We start from the raw sequence: 23016 nt of genomic DNA, 5'->3' as shown, positions 1-23016 counted from the left end.
AGCGTTTTGGGATCAAAACAAAACCTTCTCTAAGAGCAATAGGAAATGTTCTTATTACTCAAAGATTGGTCACAGTGAATCAAACTGTTATTAAGAAAAAATTGAGTATTAAAGAAAAAATTGAGTATGCAGGTTCGTTCTCAAAATGTCAAGACAAATTTGCTTTCCTTTGTCAAAAACGATGGATGATATGTAACCTTTGGGAATAATGATCAAGCTAAAATCAAATGTGAAGGTACCATAGGTAAGGAATATTCTACAAAAATTATTGATGTTCAATACATTAAAGGTTTAAAGCATAATCTTTTAAGCATTAGTCAACTATGTGACAATGGTTTTGAGGTTATATTTAAACCAAACATATGTGAAATCAAGCTGGAAACTTCTGGTGAAATCCTTTTCTATGGATCCAGGAAGAAAAATCTCTATGTATTATATCTTAAAGAATAACCTGTTGAATCATGCTTTATGTCTATCAACAAAGATAAGTGGATATGTCATAAACGAGCTGGGCATGTTAGCATGAAATTATCCAAACTAGATCCTGTTAGAGGTCTGCCAAAAATAAATTTTGATAAGGATAAAATATCTGAAGCTTGTTGAACGAACAAAATGGAGTTGTTGAACGAAAGAATCAAACATTACTAGAAATGACAAGAACAATTTTGGAAGAATCAAACATTGAAAAATACTTTTTGACTGAAGCTGTCAATACTTCTTGCTACATATTAAATCATATATCCATAAGGAAAATCATCGACAAGACACTCTATGAAATATGGAAAAATAGAAATACAAATATCCCATATTTTCATATTTTTGGGTGCTACTACTACATTTTAAATAACAAAGACAATCTAGGAAAGTTTGGTGCAAAATTAGACAAACCTATTTTCCTAGGATACTTAACCGATTTTGAAGGATATCGCATATTTAATCTACGTACAAATTTTTTTGAGGTAAGTATGCATGTATTATTTGATGATCTTGATATACATAAGATAGATGATGAAGAAGAACAATCTGAGCAACAATAGTAGATTGTTCCTAAAAAAAACGAGATCGCTAAACAATCTCCATTTCAAACTCCTCCAAGAAGCTGAAAAATCATAGGAGATCATCCACAAAATCAAATTATAGGTAATACAATGTATGGAATCAGAGCAATAATGTTTATTAAGGATGACATCAACAACAACATGGCAATGATATCTCAAATTGAGTCAAAGTCAATCAAAGAAGCCATAATTGATGAATCATGATTTGAAGCAATACAAGAGGAACTTCTTCAATTTGAAAAGAACCAAGTCTGGACTCTTGTCCCAAATCCACAAAACCAAACAATTATTGGGACAAGACGGGTATTTAGAAATAAACTAGATGAAGAAGGTAATGTTATAAGGAATAAAGCAAGGTTAGTGGCTCAAGGGTATAACCAGCAAAAAGGTATTGATTATGATGAGACTTTTGCTCCAGTTGCAAGGTTAAAAGCTATCAGAATCCTTCTTGCATATACATCTCATAAACTTATTAAACTTTTCAAATGGATGTCAAAAGAGCTTTTTTTAAATGATTTTCTAAATGAACAAGTGTATTGTCATCAACCTCCTGATTTTGAAGATCAAAAGATGCCAAACCATGTTTTTATACTTACCAAAGCTTTATACGAACTAAAGCAAGGCCCTAGAGCCTGGTATGAAAGAGTAAGTTCCTTCTTGAACAAAAATAGATTCTTCAGAGGAAAAATTGACACAACACTTTTTAGAAAAATTGATAAAGATGATTTACTCATTGTTCAAGTGTATGTTGATGACATTATCTATGGATCAACTAATGAAAAATTGTGTGAGGATTTTTCAAATCTCATGCAAAGTGAATTTGAATGAACATGATGGTAGAATTAAGATAATTTCTTGGCTTACAAATTAAACAATATGAAGATGGAATTTTTATATGTCAAGAAAAATACAAAAGATCTTTAAAAAAACATATAAAATGAATGAAGCCAAAATGATTGCAACTCTCATGCATCCATCTCCCATTTTGGACAAAGATGAACAAGAAAAATCCATTTATGAAAAGAAATACAAAGGAATGATAGGTTCATTGTTTTACTTAACTACAAGTAGGCTTGATATTGTTTTTGCAGTAGGATTATGTGTTAGATTTCAATCTTTTCCTTAAGAATCTCATTTATCCACTGTAAAATCAATTTTTCGTTATCTTATTGGTACCACTGATCTTGACCTTTGGTATAACAAAGGAACTCACTTTGATCTTGTAGCCTATTTTGATGATGGCTATGCTGGGGATAAAATTGAAAGAGAAAGCACATGTAGTGCATGTTAGTTTCTTGGAGAAACTCTAATAAGTTGGTCATGTAGAAAGCAAAATACAATTGCATTATCAACAACTAAGGCTGAATACGTCTAAGCTGCAAATTGTTGTTCTCAAGTTCTATGGATCAAAAACCAATTTGAAGATTTCTCTGTAAGTTATACAAATGTCCTAATTTATTGTGATAATACAAGTGTAATAAACCTCTCTATAAACCCCATTCAATATTCAAGATCTAAACACATTGAAATAAAACATCATTTTATTAGGGATCATGTTAACAAAAAAGAAGTTGAATTAATCTTTTTTGACACAAAAAATCAACTTGCTGACATATTTACTAAACCTCTTGTTGAAGAGAATTTTAATTTTATAAAAGAAAAATTAAAGATCATAAAAAATCCAATCAAACTTCTTTTTTAAAAAATAACCAGATTATTCTGGTAAAAAACGAAGAACGTTTTCATTCTCTCAAAACAGTTTTCTTTTGGTTTTTAAGGGGAAGTTTAAAAACGGCTACTTTTGCCACATCATTACCTACAATCCTCCTTCCCAATACTTTTTCACACTTCTCAACCACCCACTACTTTGTATCTGTCGATTTAAAACTCCTTCCAAAAATCTTTAACACATTAGTCAACATTCCATCCTACCTTACTATGGTAGCCATGCGTACGTATCAGATAACGATGCTTTGGTTATCTACAATCTTCTCCATTGCCAAAAGCTTAATCTTCCTCATATCATTATTCAAAACATGATTGCTTCAACCAATAGAAACTACAAGAGAAATATCATTCCTTAGGGTATGGTTCTCGATAAAAAAAATTAGGTACTTCAATGTCCCCCTCTCAAATGAAAAATCAAACATCAAAATCTCGAAATTCTCTTCCAAGAATATATCACACGTGAAGAAAGATCTGTCCATTCCACCAAATCAAACCCCTTTCTCTCCTAGATCAAACAAAAGGAAATTATCTGCAAGGAAACCAATCTTGAACCCAAATTTTGAAATCCACATTCCCCAAGAACATTATCTGTAAAAGAATAGTTTTCCTTTACCTACTGCTCAATCATATTCCACTCCTCTTGGTTTTAATCCCATTCTTGATATTCCAACTCCTCACTCGCTCCAAAATCTGATTCTGCAGAGTCATCCTTGCTCACAGATTAATTATCAAAGAACATCTCAATTGTCTCCAGCTCTTGTCTCACCACAAAAAACCATTTCCTCCTTATTTGGCATTAACCAATACCTGGTCTTTCCAGATATGGATCTTCTTGGCCCCTCAGTTCCTCAGACTAAGTCCATGTCGACTACTCTTCCTACTATTGGCTCAATTTTTGCCACATTACCTTGTTTTTGCACTATCGCAGCTCCTTCTCCCGCTTATCCTTCCTCAGCTCCTAAAATGGATGAAAACCATTGTCCTTCAAAGCGTTCCCAAAATCGAGAAGAACACCTTGAAAACTCAAAAGGACATCCTCAAGATCTTTACTACTCTCCAAACTATCATTGATCGATAGGCCTATAGAGATAAGGAGAATGCGATCTTACAGGATTGGATGGCCACTCAGCTCATGCCCAAGTTAGGACTTGAACCACCACTGCTTAACCCACCTCGAACCTTCCCTGATCTTCTCAAGGCTTCCATATCATCATCTTCTAAGAGCTCTTGTCCCATCTTTGTCATTTTAAGATATGTGTTATGTTTGTGTTCCTCCCACCACTTTTTGCTGTGACAAAGGGGGAGAACTAGCTATTAGATTTTAGTTTTTTCAAAAATCTTTTTGATCATACTATGTACTTCTACTTTTTTTTGTGTGTTTTTGAATGATATGTATGAACAATCTTTTAAGTATCAATGAATAAGATATGTTTTGGTTCAAAGATTATCTATTACTTAAAGCACAAATTGAGGGGGATATTTGTAACAAAATCCCTTATTTAATAAAAATCAGAATCAAATTAAAAATCTAATTAACATGTTTTTCATCATCAAAATGAGAGACTGTTGAGGCAAAATATCTAATTAATATTTTGATGATGATCAAACAAAGTTAATTAACTTCTAATTATGATTCTAAATTGTGTTGCTATTTAACTTATGCTTTTTAGTGTATTATTTAAAGATAAGTATTAATATAACAACACAAGATCATTTTGGAAGAAGTAAGATTATTCTGGTTCATAAAAAATAACAGTATGGACAAACCAAGATCGTTCTGGTGTTTTACAACATTCAATCTAGTCAAACCAAGACCATTCTAGTTTGCAAAAGTACCGGTCTTCTTTACACAAGATTATTATGGATAATTTATTCTAAAAATGAAAAGAATCAAAACCCAAAATTCAAGTGAATTAAATATGAAAGCAACTCAAAACCATGATCTAGCACAAAAGATTAAAAGAAGTGAAACAAACATCAAGAACCATAACTAGATCAATCTCCAGATTGATGGCCTATGAAACAAGTACAACAAGGATAATACATTGATATTGCATTTCTGCAAAAAGATAGCATGTGGACAAAGCAGAAAAAGACTGACACCAAACAGCTGTCAAAAAGCTATCAGTCCAGCACTCGCTCAAAACAGAAACGAATAACATTCTGGTTATAAAGCAGGAACGTTCTTTATCAAATAGAACACATGTCTATTAAAGAATAAATCTGAATAGTTGAATTTCTAACAGTTACATGAGTTGTCATAAACCTTCATCACGTCTATAAAAGAACCTCAAGTCAAGATAGCTGCAAGAGTTTCAAGTACAAGGAATCAATCACTTAAACAATCATACTTGAGAAATCTAAGCTCTTCAATCAAGCAAAAAACTCAAGTTCTTTTCACTAGATTCAAGAATCTTTTTACCGAGTTTTTCTACTAAAAATCAAACTTAAACAAGTGTTGAGTAGATTATGATCCATCAACCGTCTTTCAATATTTCATTTGAAACTCAAGACTATATTCTTAAAGATAGTTTGAGTGAATTGTAAAAGTCTTTTGTGATTAAAAGGTGACTTGTAAAAAAAAAATCTTTCTAGACTGAAAGGTAAAACTATAGGAAATCATTTCAAGGTCAAAAGGTGAAACATTGTAACTGATCAAGATTGACCAAGAAAGTTTGTGTGAAAAGTAAGAACATTCTTGTTTGAGCACATTAGTGGAAAAACTCACAAATTGTGAGGACTGGATATAGTCCACTTTAGATGAACCATGATACATTACTGTGTGATTCTCTTTTGCTTATCTTTAATTATTTCTCACTTTCTAAGCACGTATCACGTAGATATATTTTCTTTTAATTTCACTAACCAAGAGTGTTTTGCGGTTTGTTGTTTTTGAAATCAACATTAATCTTGAGTTAGCTAAACTTAAAAGTTGGAATTAATTTTAAAAAAAAGAAATTAAAATTCAAACCCCTTTCTTGTGATTGATATTGTTACTTCAAATTTTGTGTAGTTTCAGAACACATGTATCTATATATCTATCTATATATGTGTATCTGAATGATTTTCCAGTAAAAATAAGTAATCTTGTATGAATTTCTTAGTTCAAATCACATTATTTGTAATTCTATCAAAATTTGTCTGCAATTTCGTTTACAGTTGCTTGAATTCAAAATAATTTTCCTGTTTTTTTGTTAATAATTCAAATAAATTTATCACCAAATTCACGCCATTCATCCATGTCCATTTGGTAACTATTATTTAGAGCCATTGTTAATTCAAATAAATTATCTTCATTTGGCAACATGACATGAATTCTTTAGATTTTTCGTACATGAAGCAGCGAGTACTGTAATTAAGCTTTTAGGCTATGATTTTATTACTTTTTCATGTATTTCAATTTCAGACGGATTAAAACCAGTATTTAAAAAAGTTCCTAAAAACCCACATACAGTTGTGTAGCTAAAGTGACATAATGGAATGCTGTTAGAATCTTGTACTGACTCGCGTACACTTTCATTTTAGTATTTTCAAACAAAATTTGTTACATTTTTTTTTTTAAGATATAACTTTTTCTTAACAGGTTATCTTTAATGCATCAATTAGCAATGTTCGAAATAATAAACTTAGAATATAATTGTTGAAGGTTTTTTTTCTTTTTGAACTTGAGCAATTTCTAAATTATCTGCTTGCACGCATCGTGTGTTCGTAAATTTTTTGAAGGAGGGTCATTCCCTATAAATAAAATATTTAAAATTTAAGAAAAAAATATTCATATAATTTATAAAAATATTATTGAAAATCATAAACAGTATTGATATGTATTGTTCCATATAAGTTTGGGAATTTTCCTCAAACTTCAAAACATTCCAATTATAGTGAAGGACAACTTTTACAAAATATTAAACACATGACCCATGCAAACACTCGGGTAATTTATTAAATGCTCAAGTTCAAAAAGAAAACTTTCATGTTTATTATATAAATTACTTTTGTTATTGAAGACTACAAATACTAATATCATGGCCAAGAAAAACCTAAATAAATGTTTACTAAGTCCTTATTTAGTTTAATTTATTAGAATATTTCACCTTTTGTTTTAAAGTTAATTATAATGTCCTACAATGAAAAAAAAAATATCAAAATATCTTACTTTATAACCCTTTCAAGCATCTCCGTCGTGCAAGGTGAAGAAAATTTCTTTTGGAACAGGATGCGACCATCGTTTTCAATTTTTTCTTCTTTTCATGTTAACAATTGAATTACTGTTTACTTAATAAGTTAAAAATAATCAAAATATTTATAAAAAAAATACTATTAATAAAATAAAATGTAATACATTAAATTAAAGAAAAAAATGTGATTAAATAAATGTACCAAAATAAATAACGTATTACATTATTTTAACAATTCATTTTGATGTATTTTTTTTTCTTCTTCGATTTAATGTATTTTATTTCACGTTATTAATATAATTTATTATTTTTAATTATAATTATTTTTATAATTATTTTTATTAATTTTTATTTATCAGATCCGAAGAAAAAAAAGAAAGAAGTTAACAAAATATAATTAAATAACTAATTTATGAGTAAAATAAGAGATAATTATTATAAATAATATAAATTTATCTACAAAATCATTTTTTTTCTTCAATTTAATATATTTATTTTATTTTATTAATAATATTTTATTTTTAATACATTTTAAATACTTTTAATTTATTAAATAAACAATGATTTAATTATTAAAATAAATAAATAAAAATTGAAAATATATAGATGGTCGCATCTCAAAATTCAGATACGACATCTTGAAAGGGTTAAAAAGTAAGTATTTTAACATATTTTTTTCATTATAAGACATTATGGTTACTTTAAAAAGAAGTGGAGTATTCTAATAAATTAACCCCTTATTTATCCATTTAAAATGAAAAAGTGCATTGATATGGTATGACAAAGAAATGGTTGTCCTTGAAACCAGAGGGTTAAGATAAAAATAAAATAAAATAGTGGGACACTAACCAACATGGGTAATGATAACCTCTAAACAAAAAATATCAACGATATAGGCATTGGATGTAGAATAATAAAACAAAGTGGCCTTTTAAATTTACAACATATCAAAATTTACATAATAAAGGCAAGTATGCATGAAAATAAAAGTAAAAAATAGTATTTTACGCGCAAAACATCACATCATCAAGTGTTTCTATTATAGAAAATTCAAAAAAGATAATTTTGCCTCAGTACCTTTGCATGGAAAAAAATAAGAAGCAATAATATATGTATAGGAATTCTATGTTGCATTTTAAATTATAATGAAAAATAAAACAGAATATCAATCAAATAACCCCCAATAAATAAATAAGCAATCTATACAATTAGATTGTGTAAAACGTGATTGATTGTTGATCCAATCAAGACTTCAGCAATCTGAGAGTTTAATCAAATGGAAAAACAAAATAATCCTAAAATAATGTAAACCAAGCAGAATTTATCTCTACCTATTTGTTTCACCAAGATTGGCGATTCCTGTCATTCACTTACGTTTCCTACCCTGCAAAAAAAATCCAAAAGTCTAGTATCGCACCCTGGTTAGAGCTCGATTTTGCCCGTGAAGTATTCCTGCTATTCACATGCATAAACAGAGCATGCACATCATAATAAATTAACAATGTGCATACACAAAAATTTATGTGATTCAACTTAAGACTCTTCTCAGATCAGATTTCTGCTGTGGAGTCAGCCTCGAAGGATACTTGATGTCAAGCTTAATTTTCATATTTCCTTTCCTGCCACGCTCTTTTGAAATAGGCATTCCTTCATCAGGGACAACAATTTCAGCGCCAGGCGTGACTATATCTGTCAATGGGACCATGAGATTCCTTCCATCTAAGGTTGTGAGTTCCAAGGTTTTACCTGTAAGAGCCTCAACAAGAGTTATCTCTTGGTTGATCACCAAATCATTACCATCCCTTCTATACAGAGCATGTGGTTTCTCATCTATTACAAAGATAACGTCCGCTGGAATGACGCCATGCTCCTGGTTACCTTTCTCTGGGAAGGTAACCTTTGTTCCTTTCTTCCAGCCAGGTTTTACGTCAATAGTCACAATCTCCTCCACATTCCGACTCTTCCTGAAATCGAATTTTGCGTGTCAAACATTGTAACCAAACAATAAAATGTTAATTTCTCAGATGAAAGAACTGTAGCAGAAATTTTCTAAAAAGATGATCATGCCAGCCAGTTCTTTCACTGTTTCTTTTATGTAATAGAGTAATGCGATAAACTACCATAGTACAGTTCTCAAGATACTCTAGAACTTTAAATCTTTGGATTTTTTAAGACCTCATTGTCTTAACAGTTAAAACAAGATAACAGAGTGGACTGCTCTAGAGAAACTAAACAGATAAATCAGTCTAATCACTAGGCTTGTTCAAAAATAACCACTTTCAGGATATTAAATCATAACCATACAAGCTGATACAGAAAAAATTTAAATATTAAAACCAGTTGTTTAACATACCCATTTCAACTTGTAAATTTTGATTTGATTAGTTAGTCTTGTTTATCGAACGGATTCAGTGGGATATCCAGACATATTCATTTGTTGAGTTGATAGAAGAAAACACTTCCGCTTGTAGCAGAGACCAAAATTTTTATGCGTGCTTTTCTTGCTTGCCTGTGTTTGTTTCACACATTGGCCCCTCAAAATAATCGGTCAAGCTCTGCCACTGTATATTTAGATGTTGACTTAAATTTAACCTATTAGAGTAACTGTACAGGGGTTACTAGAGTCTTTTATCAACTCATGTTGGGTCAGCATCACTGTTGCCAGTGGTTGTGAAACTGTCAGATAGGATATCAGTTAAGATCTCTCCTATAAATGTAACCATAGGTATTTAATACAGCCATAACAGTATTTTTGATTTTCTGAAAAACTCTCTACCCCTGTCACTTACCATTACTTTCCCTCTCTTTCTCACACCACTGAACTCTTCTTTTGAACATAAAGTCATACAAAATCCCAGATCAAATTTCACTTCAACCATAAATAAAAGGAAGCACAAATTCTACGTGCCCAAGGAAACTTCCCATAAGATTCTCAACCATCAGAAAAGACCAAAATTCATAATTGATAGCAAATTTAAAATGTTCCCAACTCAATTATGTTTGGAAATAATTATCGAATCAAATGAACTAGATAATAAGAGCCAACACTGAAATTGTTTTTGTTGTTAAAGACATGACCCATGAAAATTTTCTCCCTGCTAAAAACTGACAGAAAAGCCACGAGGATCCTATCTTGGGTGCTAGTGCTTCAAGAGACCAGAAATCTTCAAGTTTAACATTATTATTAACTATTTTTTATCATTCAATATCGGAAGCCGTCCTCTTTTATAGACGAGGAATCTTAAAACAAGAAAACTCTGTCATACATTTCAATTTCATTAGTTAACACAAAATACCATGTTTACTTTTCCTCTTCAAGAGAACCAAATACCAGGAGAGATTCAAATCCGAACTTGAGATCACCACCTAAAGTCAAATGTTTTGTTTAGAAAGTCATGAGGGAAAAGGAGGAGAGGGCTTGGTGGGGAGGGGAGGAAAAGGAAGGAGAATCTCCCGCCTTGTTTGGCATCTCTCACCTTGTTTGGGAGAATATGTTTGGAAGGTATGGGAGTAGAATGTTAATGACTAGTATATTTTTGGTCTGAGAGCATTATAAAAAGAGAGAAATGATTTGGAGAATTTGTAAAAACCCTCCCTCAATACATTTCTTGAGTTTCCCTGCCATCCTTTGCAAACTGGACATGGTGGTTGTAAAAAATATGCCACTGCAATCCGCCATGGCCCCTCTGCAATCTGTCAAAAATGCTGTCGAATTGGACAACACTATAAATGAGGAGGGATCAAAAGTTACTCCACGAGTAACTCTAATTAAGTTAGTCTGCTTCTAAATTATCTTTTTATTTTCATTATTCAGTTTTTCATAGGTTTCCTCCTGAAAGTAATCATGTTCAAGCACTGGTTGGACACTAAATATAGGCACAACTGCACAAGGTGAGGGACATATCACACTATCACCCCTTCCCCATCCTCCTCCTTTCATTCTCTCGTAACGCCCTCACTTCTCTTTCCTCATAATTTCCGAACAAAACCAAAATGTCAAATGAAGGGTTTGTACTATGAGAACAATCAAGTCGAGCTTTGAGTTGCTCAGTTACCAACACAATGGTTAGGTGTAACACTAATATAAGCTCTATTACTATCAATCAGTTTAAGTGAAAAGGGAGGTCAGTTGGAAGAAAATGAGAGAGCTATCATTTCATTTTCAAAAACATGATTAGATTAGTTTGTATAAATTAGTAATTAAAACCAATTCCAAGTTCATATCCGCTCTTGGTTGAAAACTAGTTTCAATCAACTTTGTGTCAGGTTGGATAGCTCATCTAATTCGAGCTAAGGGACACAATTGATGAAGGAGAAAATATTGATATAATAACTGATATATTCTCTATAGCACCAACAACTCTGATCAAAGGCGTATCCCAGTGTGTCCTGGTGTCTGACGCGTCGATTACATACAATTAACTCATTTTCTCAAAATTTTACCAATGTCGAAATGACTCGAAGTGTAGGTGCCTAGTGCCCGTGTTAGTATATGCACTTTATAGCATGTATTACTTTCATTTGTCTATAAACAAAACTAATTAATCAATGAATTAATTAGAAACCATAACAACAATGCAAATAAGAAAAACAATTAGGTTAGGGTTAAAAATTGGTTTACCCAAAAAAATCAGTAATAGTCCTAGAGATCTTCATCTTCTTATGAGCTCCTTTATAAAGTTCTTCCAAACTACAAGGCAAAGCCATCTCAACAGCAGCATCTTTCCTCGCCTGTCCACCAAAAGGCACCCCATTCGATGTCCTAAAAAAGCCATCCCTACGAGAACCCCCAATTTCCGGACCATCAGCACCAAACATCTCAGCATACATAGCGTCGGCATCGCGAGGACTAAAATGAAACGTACTGGTAGTATTCTGACGGTGTTTATTATGATTTGTCCGCGAAGAGGAAGAAGAAGATGATGAAGAATGGTGAGGTGGTGGAAACTGACCACTTTTAAGTGCTTCTTCACCGTATGAATCGTAGATCTTACGTTTCTGTGGATCGCTTAAAACATCGAAGGCTTCGGAAATGCGTTTGAATTTGGCTTCTGCTTCGCTTTTGTTGACGGGGTTTTTGTCTGGGTGCCATATCATTGCGAGTCTTTTGTATGCTTTTTTTAAATCTTCGTCGCTCGCGTTTCGATTCACTTTTAGTATGTTGTAGTAATCCATGCCCATACTCTTTTGAAGCTCCGGCACGGTGCTGACGGCGGAGGGTTAAGAAGAAGATGAAAAAGAGGGTTGGAGTTCGTGCGTGTAATGACCAAAGAGATTCGGGTTTTGATTTGACGGTTACGATTTTGGGCACAATGTCGATGAATATCAGACGAGGATCATATATATTATTAGTATCATTTTTTTACATATATATTCTTCTATAATTAATTGTAATTCATGATTAGCTTATAAGTTTTAATCTAACATATTATAATTATTTATTGGTATAACTTTAAAAATAATTTTGGTAAAATTTAAATGTTTTATTGTGATCAAATAAATGATAAAAGTTCAATATTTATAGTCATCGAATGGACGACCATAAAATTAGTACACTAAGTATATCATGTGTTAAGATTATATATTGATATGATTGGTTATTAATTTATTTATGAATTATTAATATTATTTATTTTATTGTCTAAAATGAATTGTTTATTTTAAATAAAGATGACAATACAGTTCAGTTTATCTCATAATTAGTCCACCAAAAAGTGTTGGGGGCCAACTTAAATGATAATATATGTGGTAACCTTTATGATGTATTGACGAATTAAGGTTATATAGTTTTGTTTTATTATTCTTATATATAAAACTCATACCTTTATTAGCTTTTAATTTGAGTTGGATTTTTAATTGAGTTGGATAACTAATAAGCTACTTATATAGTCTTTTAGTTCGATTGAATTATTAAAAAATATTAAAAGAAAAACAACTAAAGAAAAAAAAAATAGCAGTTTTTTTATAATTTGGTTTGACGGGTCAATTTTATTATCTAATTTTTTTAGTGGGTTTCAGTCCGACAGGTTCAATCTGATTTTCATCCTTACTTTAGAGGAGTAAAATTCAATATTAGAATCACGTATGGTTGATCATGCATGTACATATAATATTAATAATTAATTTATTTATTAATAGTTGATATTACTTACTTTACTTTTTTTAAATGAATTGTTTACTTTAGATGAATTGAATCCCCAATCCCTTTAATATTAATATTTTTTTACAAATATATTTAGATATCATGATACTCTCAATCTTGTGCGCAAAAAAAAAAAAAACAAGGGTTATTTGTTGTTCTAATCATTTTAAATAAAATAAAAATTAGTAGCAGTAAGTCAAACACGAAACTTCAACCATTAAAGTTTACCATGTGTGTTACTATGGAACACATTGGCTCTAGTCCTTGATATTTGAGCAAGTTTTAGTTTTAGTTCTTTGAAAATAATTGTCGGTGCATTTATTAAATGGGTTTAACTGACGATGCTAATGTTGAAGAAGGAGATGATACTAGTAGTGATGATTCATTAAATTGAGTTCGTTTTTATAATAGTGAAGAAAATAGGGCTAAAGTTTTAGATGATTGGTTTGCTATTAGAGATTTACCTAGGAAGGGATCAAGAATACAAATTGATGAAAAATGGCATGGAGAGTTATGAGTACAACATATGAGTTACCATCTATAAAAAATGTTGACAAAGGTAACGCTAGTGGTAGTAAATGAGTTGGGGGAGAGTTAGAACAAGATTATTTCTGAATATGAACAAGGAGTTAGGTTGTATTTTGGTTTGTGTTAAGTGATATGTACTATGAAGACTTTATGTAATTTGCGTTGTGGTTTTAAGTTTATGCACTTATAGTACTTATTTTGGAATGGTTGTAAGTTGATACTTATCTGCTTGTAATTGTGTTTAATTTTCAATTTAAATTGTCATTTGATTATCAATCTACATTAATTTCATTATGCACTAATATGCAATATGATAATATAGAAACTAATTTCTTGGACAATGCACTTTGACAGTTTATATTAACCATTGCAAAAAATATAAACAGTCAACACAAATTAAGGATATGAAATTTTCATTTCATTGAAGGATGACAATTGACAAACAAAACAAACCAACAACATATCACTTATTTGATCATGGATCTATTCATCTAGCACCTTCTTCTTCATCTTCTCAAATTTTTTGGCCCAATACTTTTCAAATTTTGTTGCAAAGCCTTTAAAGAAATCTTTGTCAACTTCCTTAAACATTTCATTAGATCAGAAAAATTACAATGACAATCAGAATTAACCTTGAATAGTTGTGTATTACCCCTGTCAATTAATCATTCAAAATAAAGAGTGCAACTTTCTTCACTCTACACAAGATAAACATCAACACACATCATGCATGCACATAGTTTCTTCACATCCACATAATGGCAAGGTTATTTTACTAGATATGGTGATATTAGATCATTTTCTTCAAGTGGAGGATCCAGGACATTGGGCCAGGGGTGCAGACTTTTTAATTTCATTAATAGTAATAATTATGATATATAAATAGATACATAGGGATTATTGCCATAGTCTTTACTCTTTAAAGATGAAAGAAAAAAATTAGAAAGAACAAAAGAAAATAAGATATGAAAGAAATGAGAACTAGAAAACAACGTATCCTTTTATTTTGTGAAAATATTTGTGTTTTCATTTTTGAAATATATATCTATTTTGCCTTGACAAAGAAGTCTTGAAATGAATTATTATGATGGAGAAAAAAATAAATATTAGTTAATGATGATTCATTTTATAAAATAATTTACACAATTTTTTGATATTTTCATTGTTTTCAAAAGTAAAAACAATTATTTACTTTAAGAACTTCACACTTCCTTATTAACAAGCAATCTTAACACATATTTTTAAGAAATGAAAATAAAAAATAATTTAATAAAGTAAACGAGTTTGTATGTTGACAAAAATAAATTGTTGTATAACTTTCAATATCGCTCTAGTGATAAAAGCCCTCCCAGCCTACGAGCCTACCAAAAGATCATGTGTTCGAGTCATATGTTTTTCGTCGTCGACAACGTATATCAAACATAATAATCAAACTCAAGACTGCTTAAGGTAATTGATATTCAAAAGTATTTGCAAGTGTGAGTTCTATGACAAGTTGTAATGAGTTAAGAGAATAAAAAATGATAAATTTGCTCGTTAAAACAAAAATTTGCATATAAAAATAGAAAATATAATCACATTTATACACGAATTTACAGATAAAAATAATCATAAAAATAAGAAAATATAATCACGTCTATACATGAATTTACAAACAAAAATAATCACAATTAAAATAGGCACTATGAAGTTAGTATGTATTTTTTTTTTTTTGTGAAGCTCTAATAATCGCGACATCCCATACTAATAGGGATTTAAATTCAACACCATCATGAAGGTCCTGACCACATAAGGTCCAAAAATAGCAACCTCCCATACTAATGGTGAATCAATTCAAACACCAATATTATGCACATAGGTTAATTAATATCGCAATGAAAAATGTACCAATATTATTTCTCCTCTATATAGTGTTTATTAAAATTACTTCCATCATCATTTTACTCTCAGTTTTAAGCATAAGTACACGTTAAACAAAAACATAAAAATAAAAAAAAATAAAAAAATAAAAAGTTAACTACAATTCATTTCACAAATCAATTTGACCCCAATGAAACCAAACATATCACAAGCCTTAACATATGTGTTGCAATTCTTTTCACGTCAAGTTTAGTTTGAAATCTCACAACCCATCGACACATCCCAAACAAATAAAGTCAACAACTAGTTATCATACAATATGCATCAATTTTTTTTCCATTAGCCTAAGCATAGAATCTTCAGCCATATATTCATTTTCACTTCTTACTAAAGAAAATTGCAAAAGCGTTATCTTATTTGATTTCATGAGGAGTACATTTATACATGAAAAACAATAGAACTACATGCTCAAGAATATTCTTAAGCTATTGATCCAAGACTTTTGCCATCCTCCCATTTTGAAACTGCTGCAGATTTTTCGTCCTTATTAATTTTAAAATTAACATAAATCAAGAGTTTTGTATTATGTTATGTATCATGTCCCCTCAAGTTGGCAGGTGGATTTGGATACACGCCTAACTTGCTGCGAAATTCGAGAAACAAATCCTTCACCATTGGTTTGGTAAAGGCATCGGCAAACTGTGATGATGTAGGAATATAGCGAGTAACAAGAACTATTATGGCTACTTTTCCACGAAAACTCAATATGTTTGGTGCAAGCATAAACAACGGGATTAACTGTCATATGTAGAGCACTAATGTCATCACAAAATAGTTGTGGAGCGCGAGGAAGAGAAACACATGTGTCATCAAAGAGATAGGTGATCCATGTTAGGTCGACAATAATGTGAGCTGTGGAGCAATATTCTGCTTCAGTACTAAAGTGAGCAACAATGGATTGCTTCTTAGAGTACCAAGATATGCAGTTAGCACCAAGAAAGACGCAATAACATGTAGTTACTTCGTCTTGTGATAGGACAACAAGCCCAATCACCGTCACTAAATCCATACAAGGAAGGGGAAGTGTTGTAAAGGTAGCGTATCCCCCAATTTTGTGTGCCTTTGAGATAACGCAAAATGCGCTTAACTTCCTTTAAATATATCACAGTGGGCTTGGTGAAGTGTTGACAGGAACGATTAAAAGCATGAGTGATGTTTGGATGAGTGAAAGTTAAATATTGTAGTACACCTATAATGCTACAAAACACTATAGCATCAACAATAATATTATCGAAAGATAATGGTTTTTCTTTGAGGACTTGTGGTGTAGCTATGGCTTTGCAACTAAGCATTTTAGTTTTAGATAACAAGTCATTGGTGTACTTCTATTGAGTCAGAAAAAGATCATCCTTTAAGCAAATGAACTATATGCCTAAAAAATAGTGCAAAGGTCCAAGGTCTTTAATAGCGAACTCATGACTAAGTTGTTGAATCAGATTTGTAATGAAGACTGTTGAGACAAACTCTATATTTAAAGTTTTGATGAAAATAAACAAAGGTTAATTAAGAAAATTAATTATGATTCTAAATGTTATGTTAATTTAACTTGTGCTTTTGAGTGAATTTAATTAAGAACAGAATCAAGCAAATCAAGAAAAGACAGCAACAATATCATTCTGCATCATAACAGAGAATGATCTCCAGCTACATCAACTGTCCATCACAGCATATTGGTCAAACTTTTTCTATCTATTTGACAAATAGTCTGCCCTGGAAATTATTCATATCTAATCAGTACATGGCAAGGAACAAGTAGGATTTATCCAAACTCAAAAAAGCTATTTGGTCTCAAAGATCAAAGGACTCAAAGACAGACAAAAGTCATGACAGTTTGCAAACTCCAAAAATAAAATGTCAAGAAAGTTCGATCAATTTGGACATATGACAAGACAATTACAAAGGAAATCCAGAACGTTTAAAACGGGAACTCCAGAATGATTATTGAAGCTCAAGAAAGTTCAAACTGACAAATCAAGAACGTTAATCATTCTCCGTTTTCTGCACAATAACAGCAACACCGTTTCTTCTCTGATTTGGTTTGTAATTCATCTCCAACATTCTCTAGCTACACTCAAGACTCAAGACAGATAATGTACCATCCAAGATCAATGAAGAAACGTCAAGAGAATTTTCTAAAAAGGACATAATTGCTTTAAATGCTAAACCAATAAAGTCAAAAAACTATTTCAAAGAAGGATTATTTTTATTCTGAAATAATGTTTCAGTCAAAAAGCAGAGCCTCTCCAACAGCTCTTGTACCTTCCTTCAGTGCCTCTACAGCCTATAAGTAGAAGACCAATATCCCGATTCAAGGCAATAAATTCAAGTGCTTCGAAATCCATAAATCAATCACATACATACTTGAAATTCTGCAAAACAGAGGCAATCACACTTTCTGATTTCTGCGAAACAACTGTTGGTTCATACTTATCTATTAGCTTGCGCAATTATCATTATATCCTTTGTAAAGAATCAATTCTTAAACAAGAGTTGAGAAATCTCAGATTCTGTCAAAACAATCAAATTGTAAAAACTCAAACTTAAGAGTTTATTTATAGTTTGTTTTAAGATTACTTCCTATCAAGGTTAGATAGGTGATGATATTGATTTTTGGGTGGAAAGTAATAGAGTTTGAAATAGATCAAGGTTGATCTGGACTAGGTGTTGTAAGATCAAGAAAGCTTTTTGTTTTAAACACATAGTGGAAAATCTCACAGTGTGAGGACTGGACGTAACCCACGTTGGGTGAACCAGGATAAAATCTTTGTGTGGTATTCTCTATCCTATCTCTCTATTTATCATATTGAATTAATTAACTAAGATAAAACATAAACTGATTTTCTGTTTTCAACTAATCAAGGAACGTTCTCTGTTTTACTACTAAAACCAAGAACGTTCTCCGTTTTCTGTTTTCATAACCAAGATCAATCTTGAGCTATTTTCTCAAGTTTTAACAGGAATTTTTAAAAGGTGCATTTACAATTCAAACCCCCCTTTCTTGTAAATCGACATTGTTACTTCAAATACGTCATCATTGCTTGCAACTAAAATATTGTGAACATATATAAAAATCAATGTGGCTAATGAACTTGTTTTGAGAATGAAGAGTGAAGAATCAGCAGTGTTGCAAAGAAAATCAAGATGGAGTAGAAAGGTGGATAGACAATCAAACCAAGAATGGGGTGCTTGTTTGAGATCATATAAAGATTTCTTCAATAAGCATACATGGTCTGGTGTGTCGAGATTTACAAATTCGGGAGGGTGCTCCATATAAATAGTCTCTTTAATTTTTCCATGGAGAAAAGCATTTTTTACATCAAGTTGTCTCGTACTACATTTTAGTGAAAGAGAAAAAGCAATGACAAAGCGAATAGTGGTGTGTTTAACTACAGGATTGAAAGTTTCATCAAAATTGATCCCAGTATTTTGAGTAAAGCCTTGTGCAACTAACCTTGCCTTGAAGCAGTCAACGGAGCCATCTTCTTTGAATTTGATGTGATAGACCCATTTTGATCTGATAACATTAGCATTGGAAGACTGTGGGACAAGTTCCCATGTTTGATTTAAATGTAGAGCACAAATTTCTTCTTGCATCGCGTTGTTCCAGAGAGGATCCTTTAAGGGCACTTCATAGTGTTTTTGGTTCAATGTATTGTTTTGGTGATTCGATAGCATGAGCTACATAGTCAACAAGGTAGGCTAGCGGATTACACAATCAATTTGGCAGCGTCTGAGTTAGAAGTTTTGGAAGTGGCTTCAATTTGGTTCAACTCTCCTTCGACCAATGGTGGTTGTTGCTCGAGAAGAGCATTTTCATCTTGGTTTTGAATTAGATATGCACAAGGTCCTGCAAAACAGTTTTGATCACAAAGTAAAAATTGATTAACATCATTTAGAGTTTATTGATATATTGGATGATCTCTATCATCCTATAAAATGGAATCAACTAGCTTATTGCTAGTAGACTGCGTTGCATATAACTTGGAGTCTAACCATTCATCAGCACTAGGAAACTCAATGAGTTTTAGATTTGGAGGAGAAGATACAATTTTTCATCAAAGACAACATGACGACAGATGTAAGAACATTTGGTTTTTTAATCCAAAATATTTGTACCCTTTGTGCATTGGATTGTACCTTATAAAAACACAAGGATAAGTTTTTGTAGAAAACACATTCCTTTCTTGATACCTCAGTGAAGGAAAGCATTGACATCGGATCACCTGCAAGCCATTATATTGTGGATGTCATTTGAAAAGCTGAAAATATAGGCTTTCATTGTTCAATATAGATAAAGGCAACCTATTTATCAAATATACAACCGTTAGAAAAACTTCAACAGATAAGTGTAATGGAATATTAGCATGAAACATCATGGTTAGCTCAATCTCAACAATATGGCAATGCTTCCGCTTTGCGGTGCCATTTGGTTCTGGGTCCCTAGATATGAAGCATAAAGTTCAATACCACAAGTATGGAGGTTATTTAGAAAAGCATTGGAGTTAAGTTCTCCTACAACTCACATTGAAAAATCTTAATTTTTTTTTTGTCAAGCTGATTTTCTACTAGTTTTTGAAACTTTAAAAAGCAATCTAGCAATCTTGACTTTTTCTTTAAAGGATAAATCCATGAGAACCGTGAATAATCATCTCTAAAAAATGCATAATATCGAAAGTTTGTAGGTGCAGGTCCCCAAAGATCACAATGGATTTTGTCAACAGGAAATTCATAAAATTTATTAGAACATTGGAATGGTAATCTACAACTTTTTCCCATTTAACAACTAACACAAACAACAGGTTTTGATATCCATTGTGTTACATTGATCTTATCATTCAACAAATATATGATTTTGATGTTTGGATGTCCAAGTCGTTGATGCCAAATTGTGGAAGAGTAACCTTCTTTTATTGCACTTAAAATCTCTTGACAGTCTCCTTCTATTGTGTACAACTGCCTTTTCTTATGCCCCATGCAATCATCATTTGATTTTGGTCTTTAATAATAAAACCAAAAAAGGTGAATTCAAAACTGCAATGGTAATCAGAAACAAATTTTCCAACAGATAACAAATTCTTATTTAAGTCAGGAACCACAAGAACATCTTTCAATTTTAAGTTTACATTTGTTGTAGTAACATTTACATCACCAATATGTGTTATTGGTATGCTATTTCCATCACCCACATAGATTACATCATTTCCATGATAAGGCTTAATATTGGAAAGATTATCTGCATCATTGATCATGTGAGATGTGACTGCAAAATCTATAATCAAAGATTGGTTCTTTGTGTCATTTATAGCAAGATCAACTATAGCTTGAGGAAAATCTTCTGACTGATAAGAATAATCATACCTATACCAGCAATCAATGGCTTCATAGTTTGGTTTCTTATAAATTTGACATATTTTTTTATACTCACTAGTTTGAGTATTTTGTTGTGGCTTCTCTCTCTTTGAAATGTGGTTCTGCTTAAAAGAGAACTCATTATTTTGTTGTTCATTATATCGACTCGTCGGAGTGAATCATCTTCCTTGAGAGTTAAAGTGATTTCTAGCGCCACATTCGTTTCGACCTCGACCTCGACCTCTCTAGATAAAGAAAGCTTGTGTCTGCTCCATTATATTTTTTTCTTCTTCCTTTCGAACATCTTGTATCTGTTCATGCCCTTGGAGAGCTAATATAAATTGACTGAAGGAAGGATAAGATGGTTTAGTAAGCATAGCAACACGAAAAGTTTCATACCTTGGTCCAAGGCCATAAGCAAACAGAAACACTTTTTTTTGTCAGAAATAGGTTCTTTTATAGTAGCGAGATTATGACAAATTGATTTGAATTCTCGTAGATATTCATCAGGGGTTCGTAACCCTTTTTTGATTGTCATTAGCGTGTTTTTCAAACTTTGGGACTTCTCTATTGTCGCTGGCAGAAGTTGTTCTTCAATGGAGGTCCAGATCTTATATGCAGTATCGCCGTTGATTATGGTTAGCACTTCTTCCTTCATGGTTCCAAGTAACCACAAACCCAAGAGATCATCATTGGTGATCTACTTTGAATAGTTTGGATTTGGCTTGTTTTCACCTTTGTCAACCTTAACTTCCTCTTCTGGTTTTTCTTCACTAGAGAGATGGTGAAGAACACCAAGACTTCGAACTAAGGGCTTTATTTGATTGCGCCGCAATAGGAAGTTTGGAGTAAAATTGGAGCATTGGTGGAAAGATTGGATGCTCGGTTCTGGTTCTATTTTTGTGAGTAATGTGTTGTTATTGTTTGATGACATGATGTGTTTGGCTTGCAGATTTGCACACTCTGATACAATAAAGAAATTTGTAGAAGCGTTATCTTATTAGATTTCATGAGGAGTACATTTATACATGAAAAATAATAGAAGTACATGTTCAAAAATATTATTAAGTTATTGACCCAAGACTTTTGCTATTATCCCATTTTGAAACTACTGTAGATTTTTTGTACTTATTAATTTTAGAATTAACATATATTATGTTCCTTATCACACCATTACAAAATTATTATCATTTTCTTTTTCTCATAACTATTTTCTCATTACAAAAAAAATTAAAAACTCTTTAAAATTCAAACATGATCATGTGTTTGAAAGTTAAGGAGCCACAAACAACATCAAATGAGAGTTTTATTTTTATGGATTAGTCCTTTCAAAATTAAAGAGTAACAATTATCTCATGATCTCATGAACAATAAAGATAAATCTTTTTCGCACAATCAATACAACATGAATCAATGACATATTTTCACCGAAGAACATTGACATTCAAAAAACAAAAACTATCATCTTACACATTGGAACCTTCACGAAAAGTTTAAGTAGACATGCAATATATATATTGAAAAACATATATTACATGACACCTTACAAATTTTAACCCGTATATATAAACAACAATCCAACACTTAACTCTAATTTTTTGGAGAAAAGTCATTACCTTAGCTGGTTTTTTTTTCTTTCTTTCTATATATATATAGGGAGCATGTCAAATGAGATGAGTTTTATATTGAGAAGATTAAATGTTGACCACATAATCATACATTGATGGTCAAGATTAGAAGAAAAAAAATCATGTGACTATTTTAAGTGATTGTGTACCACTTAAATAACTTTTAATCATGATCATATAATTGTATGATTAAGATTTAACTCTCTCACTCTCTTCTTATAAAAATCCTTTTGATATGCTCTATATGGTGCAACTAAAGTTTATTTCTTTTTTTATGTTAGGAAATGGAGAGAAAGTGGAGTGAGATTGTTGGAGTGTAAGTAGGAATTATACAATAAAAATATAGGAGTAAGTGAAATATGCATATTATGAGAGTGTAGTACATGGGGAATGATTTTTGTAAGAAAAGGAAAGGAACGAGTTCAAAGTGTACTCTTTGACAGTTACACTAACAAATGTGCATGATATAAAAGGAAGTGTGACTCAAG

At 31.5% G+C, this 23016-nt stretch overlaps 2 protein-coding genes across 2 annotated transcripts; both read right to left on the bottom strand.

Moving 5' to 3' along the window:
• Nucleotides 1-8126: 8126 nt before the first annotated feature.
• On the bottom strand, nt 8127-12284 carry LOC101495990 (uncharacterized). The gene is made up of 2 exons (XM_004499378.4): nt 11583-12284; nt 8127-8925 (listed from the first exon to the last, which is right to left on the bottom strand). Exons 1-2 carry the CDS (start codon nt 12140-12142, stop codon nt 8490-8492), a joined length of 996 nt encoding a protein of 331 aa, XP_004499435.1. The 5' UTR covers nt 12143-12284; the 3' UTR covers nt 8127-8489.
• Nucleotides 12285-16086: 3802 nt separating this feature from the next.
• Nucleotides 16087-19226, bottom strand: LOC140920459 (uncharacterized). Its single transcript, XM_073368734.1, has 3 exons — nt 18777-19226; nt 17791-17832; nt 16087-16611 (listed from the first exon to the last, which is right to left on the bottom strand). Exons 1-3 carry the CDS (start codon nt 19224-19226, stop codon nt 16087-16089), a joined length of 1017 nt encoding a protein of 338 aa, XP_073224835.1.
• Nucleotides 19227-23016: the final 3790 nt, after the last annotated feature.

Source organism: Cicer arietinum, chromosome 5 (assembly GCF_000331145.2).
Source record: "Cicer arietinum cultivar CDC Frontier isolate Library 1 chromosome 5, Cicar.CDCFrontier_v2.0, whole genome shotgun sequence".
NCBI lineage: Eukaryota > Viridiplantae > Streptophyta > Magnoliopsida > Fabales > Fabaceae > Cicer > Cicer arietinum.
This window is presented reverse-complemented; position numbering and strand designations above follow the sequence as displayed.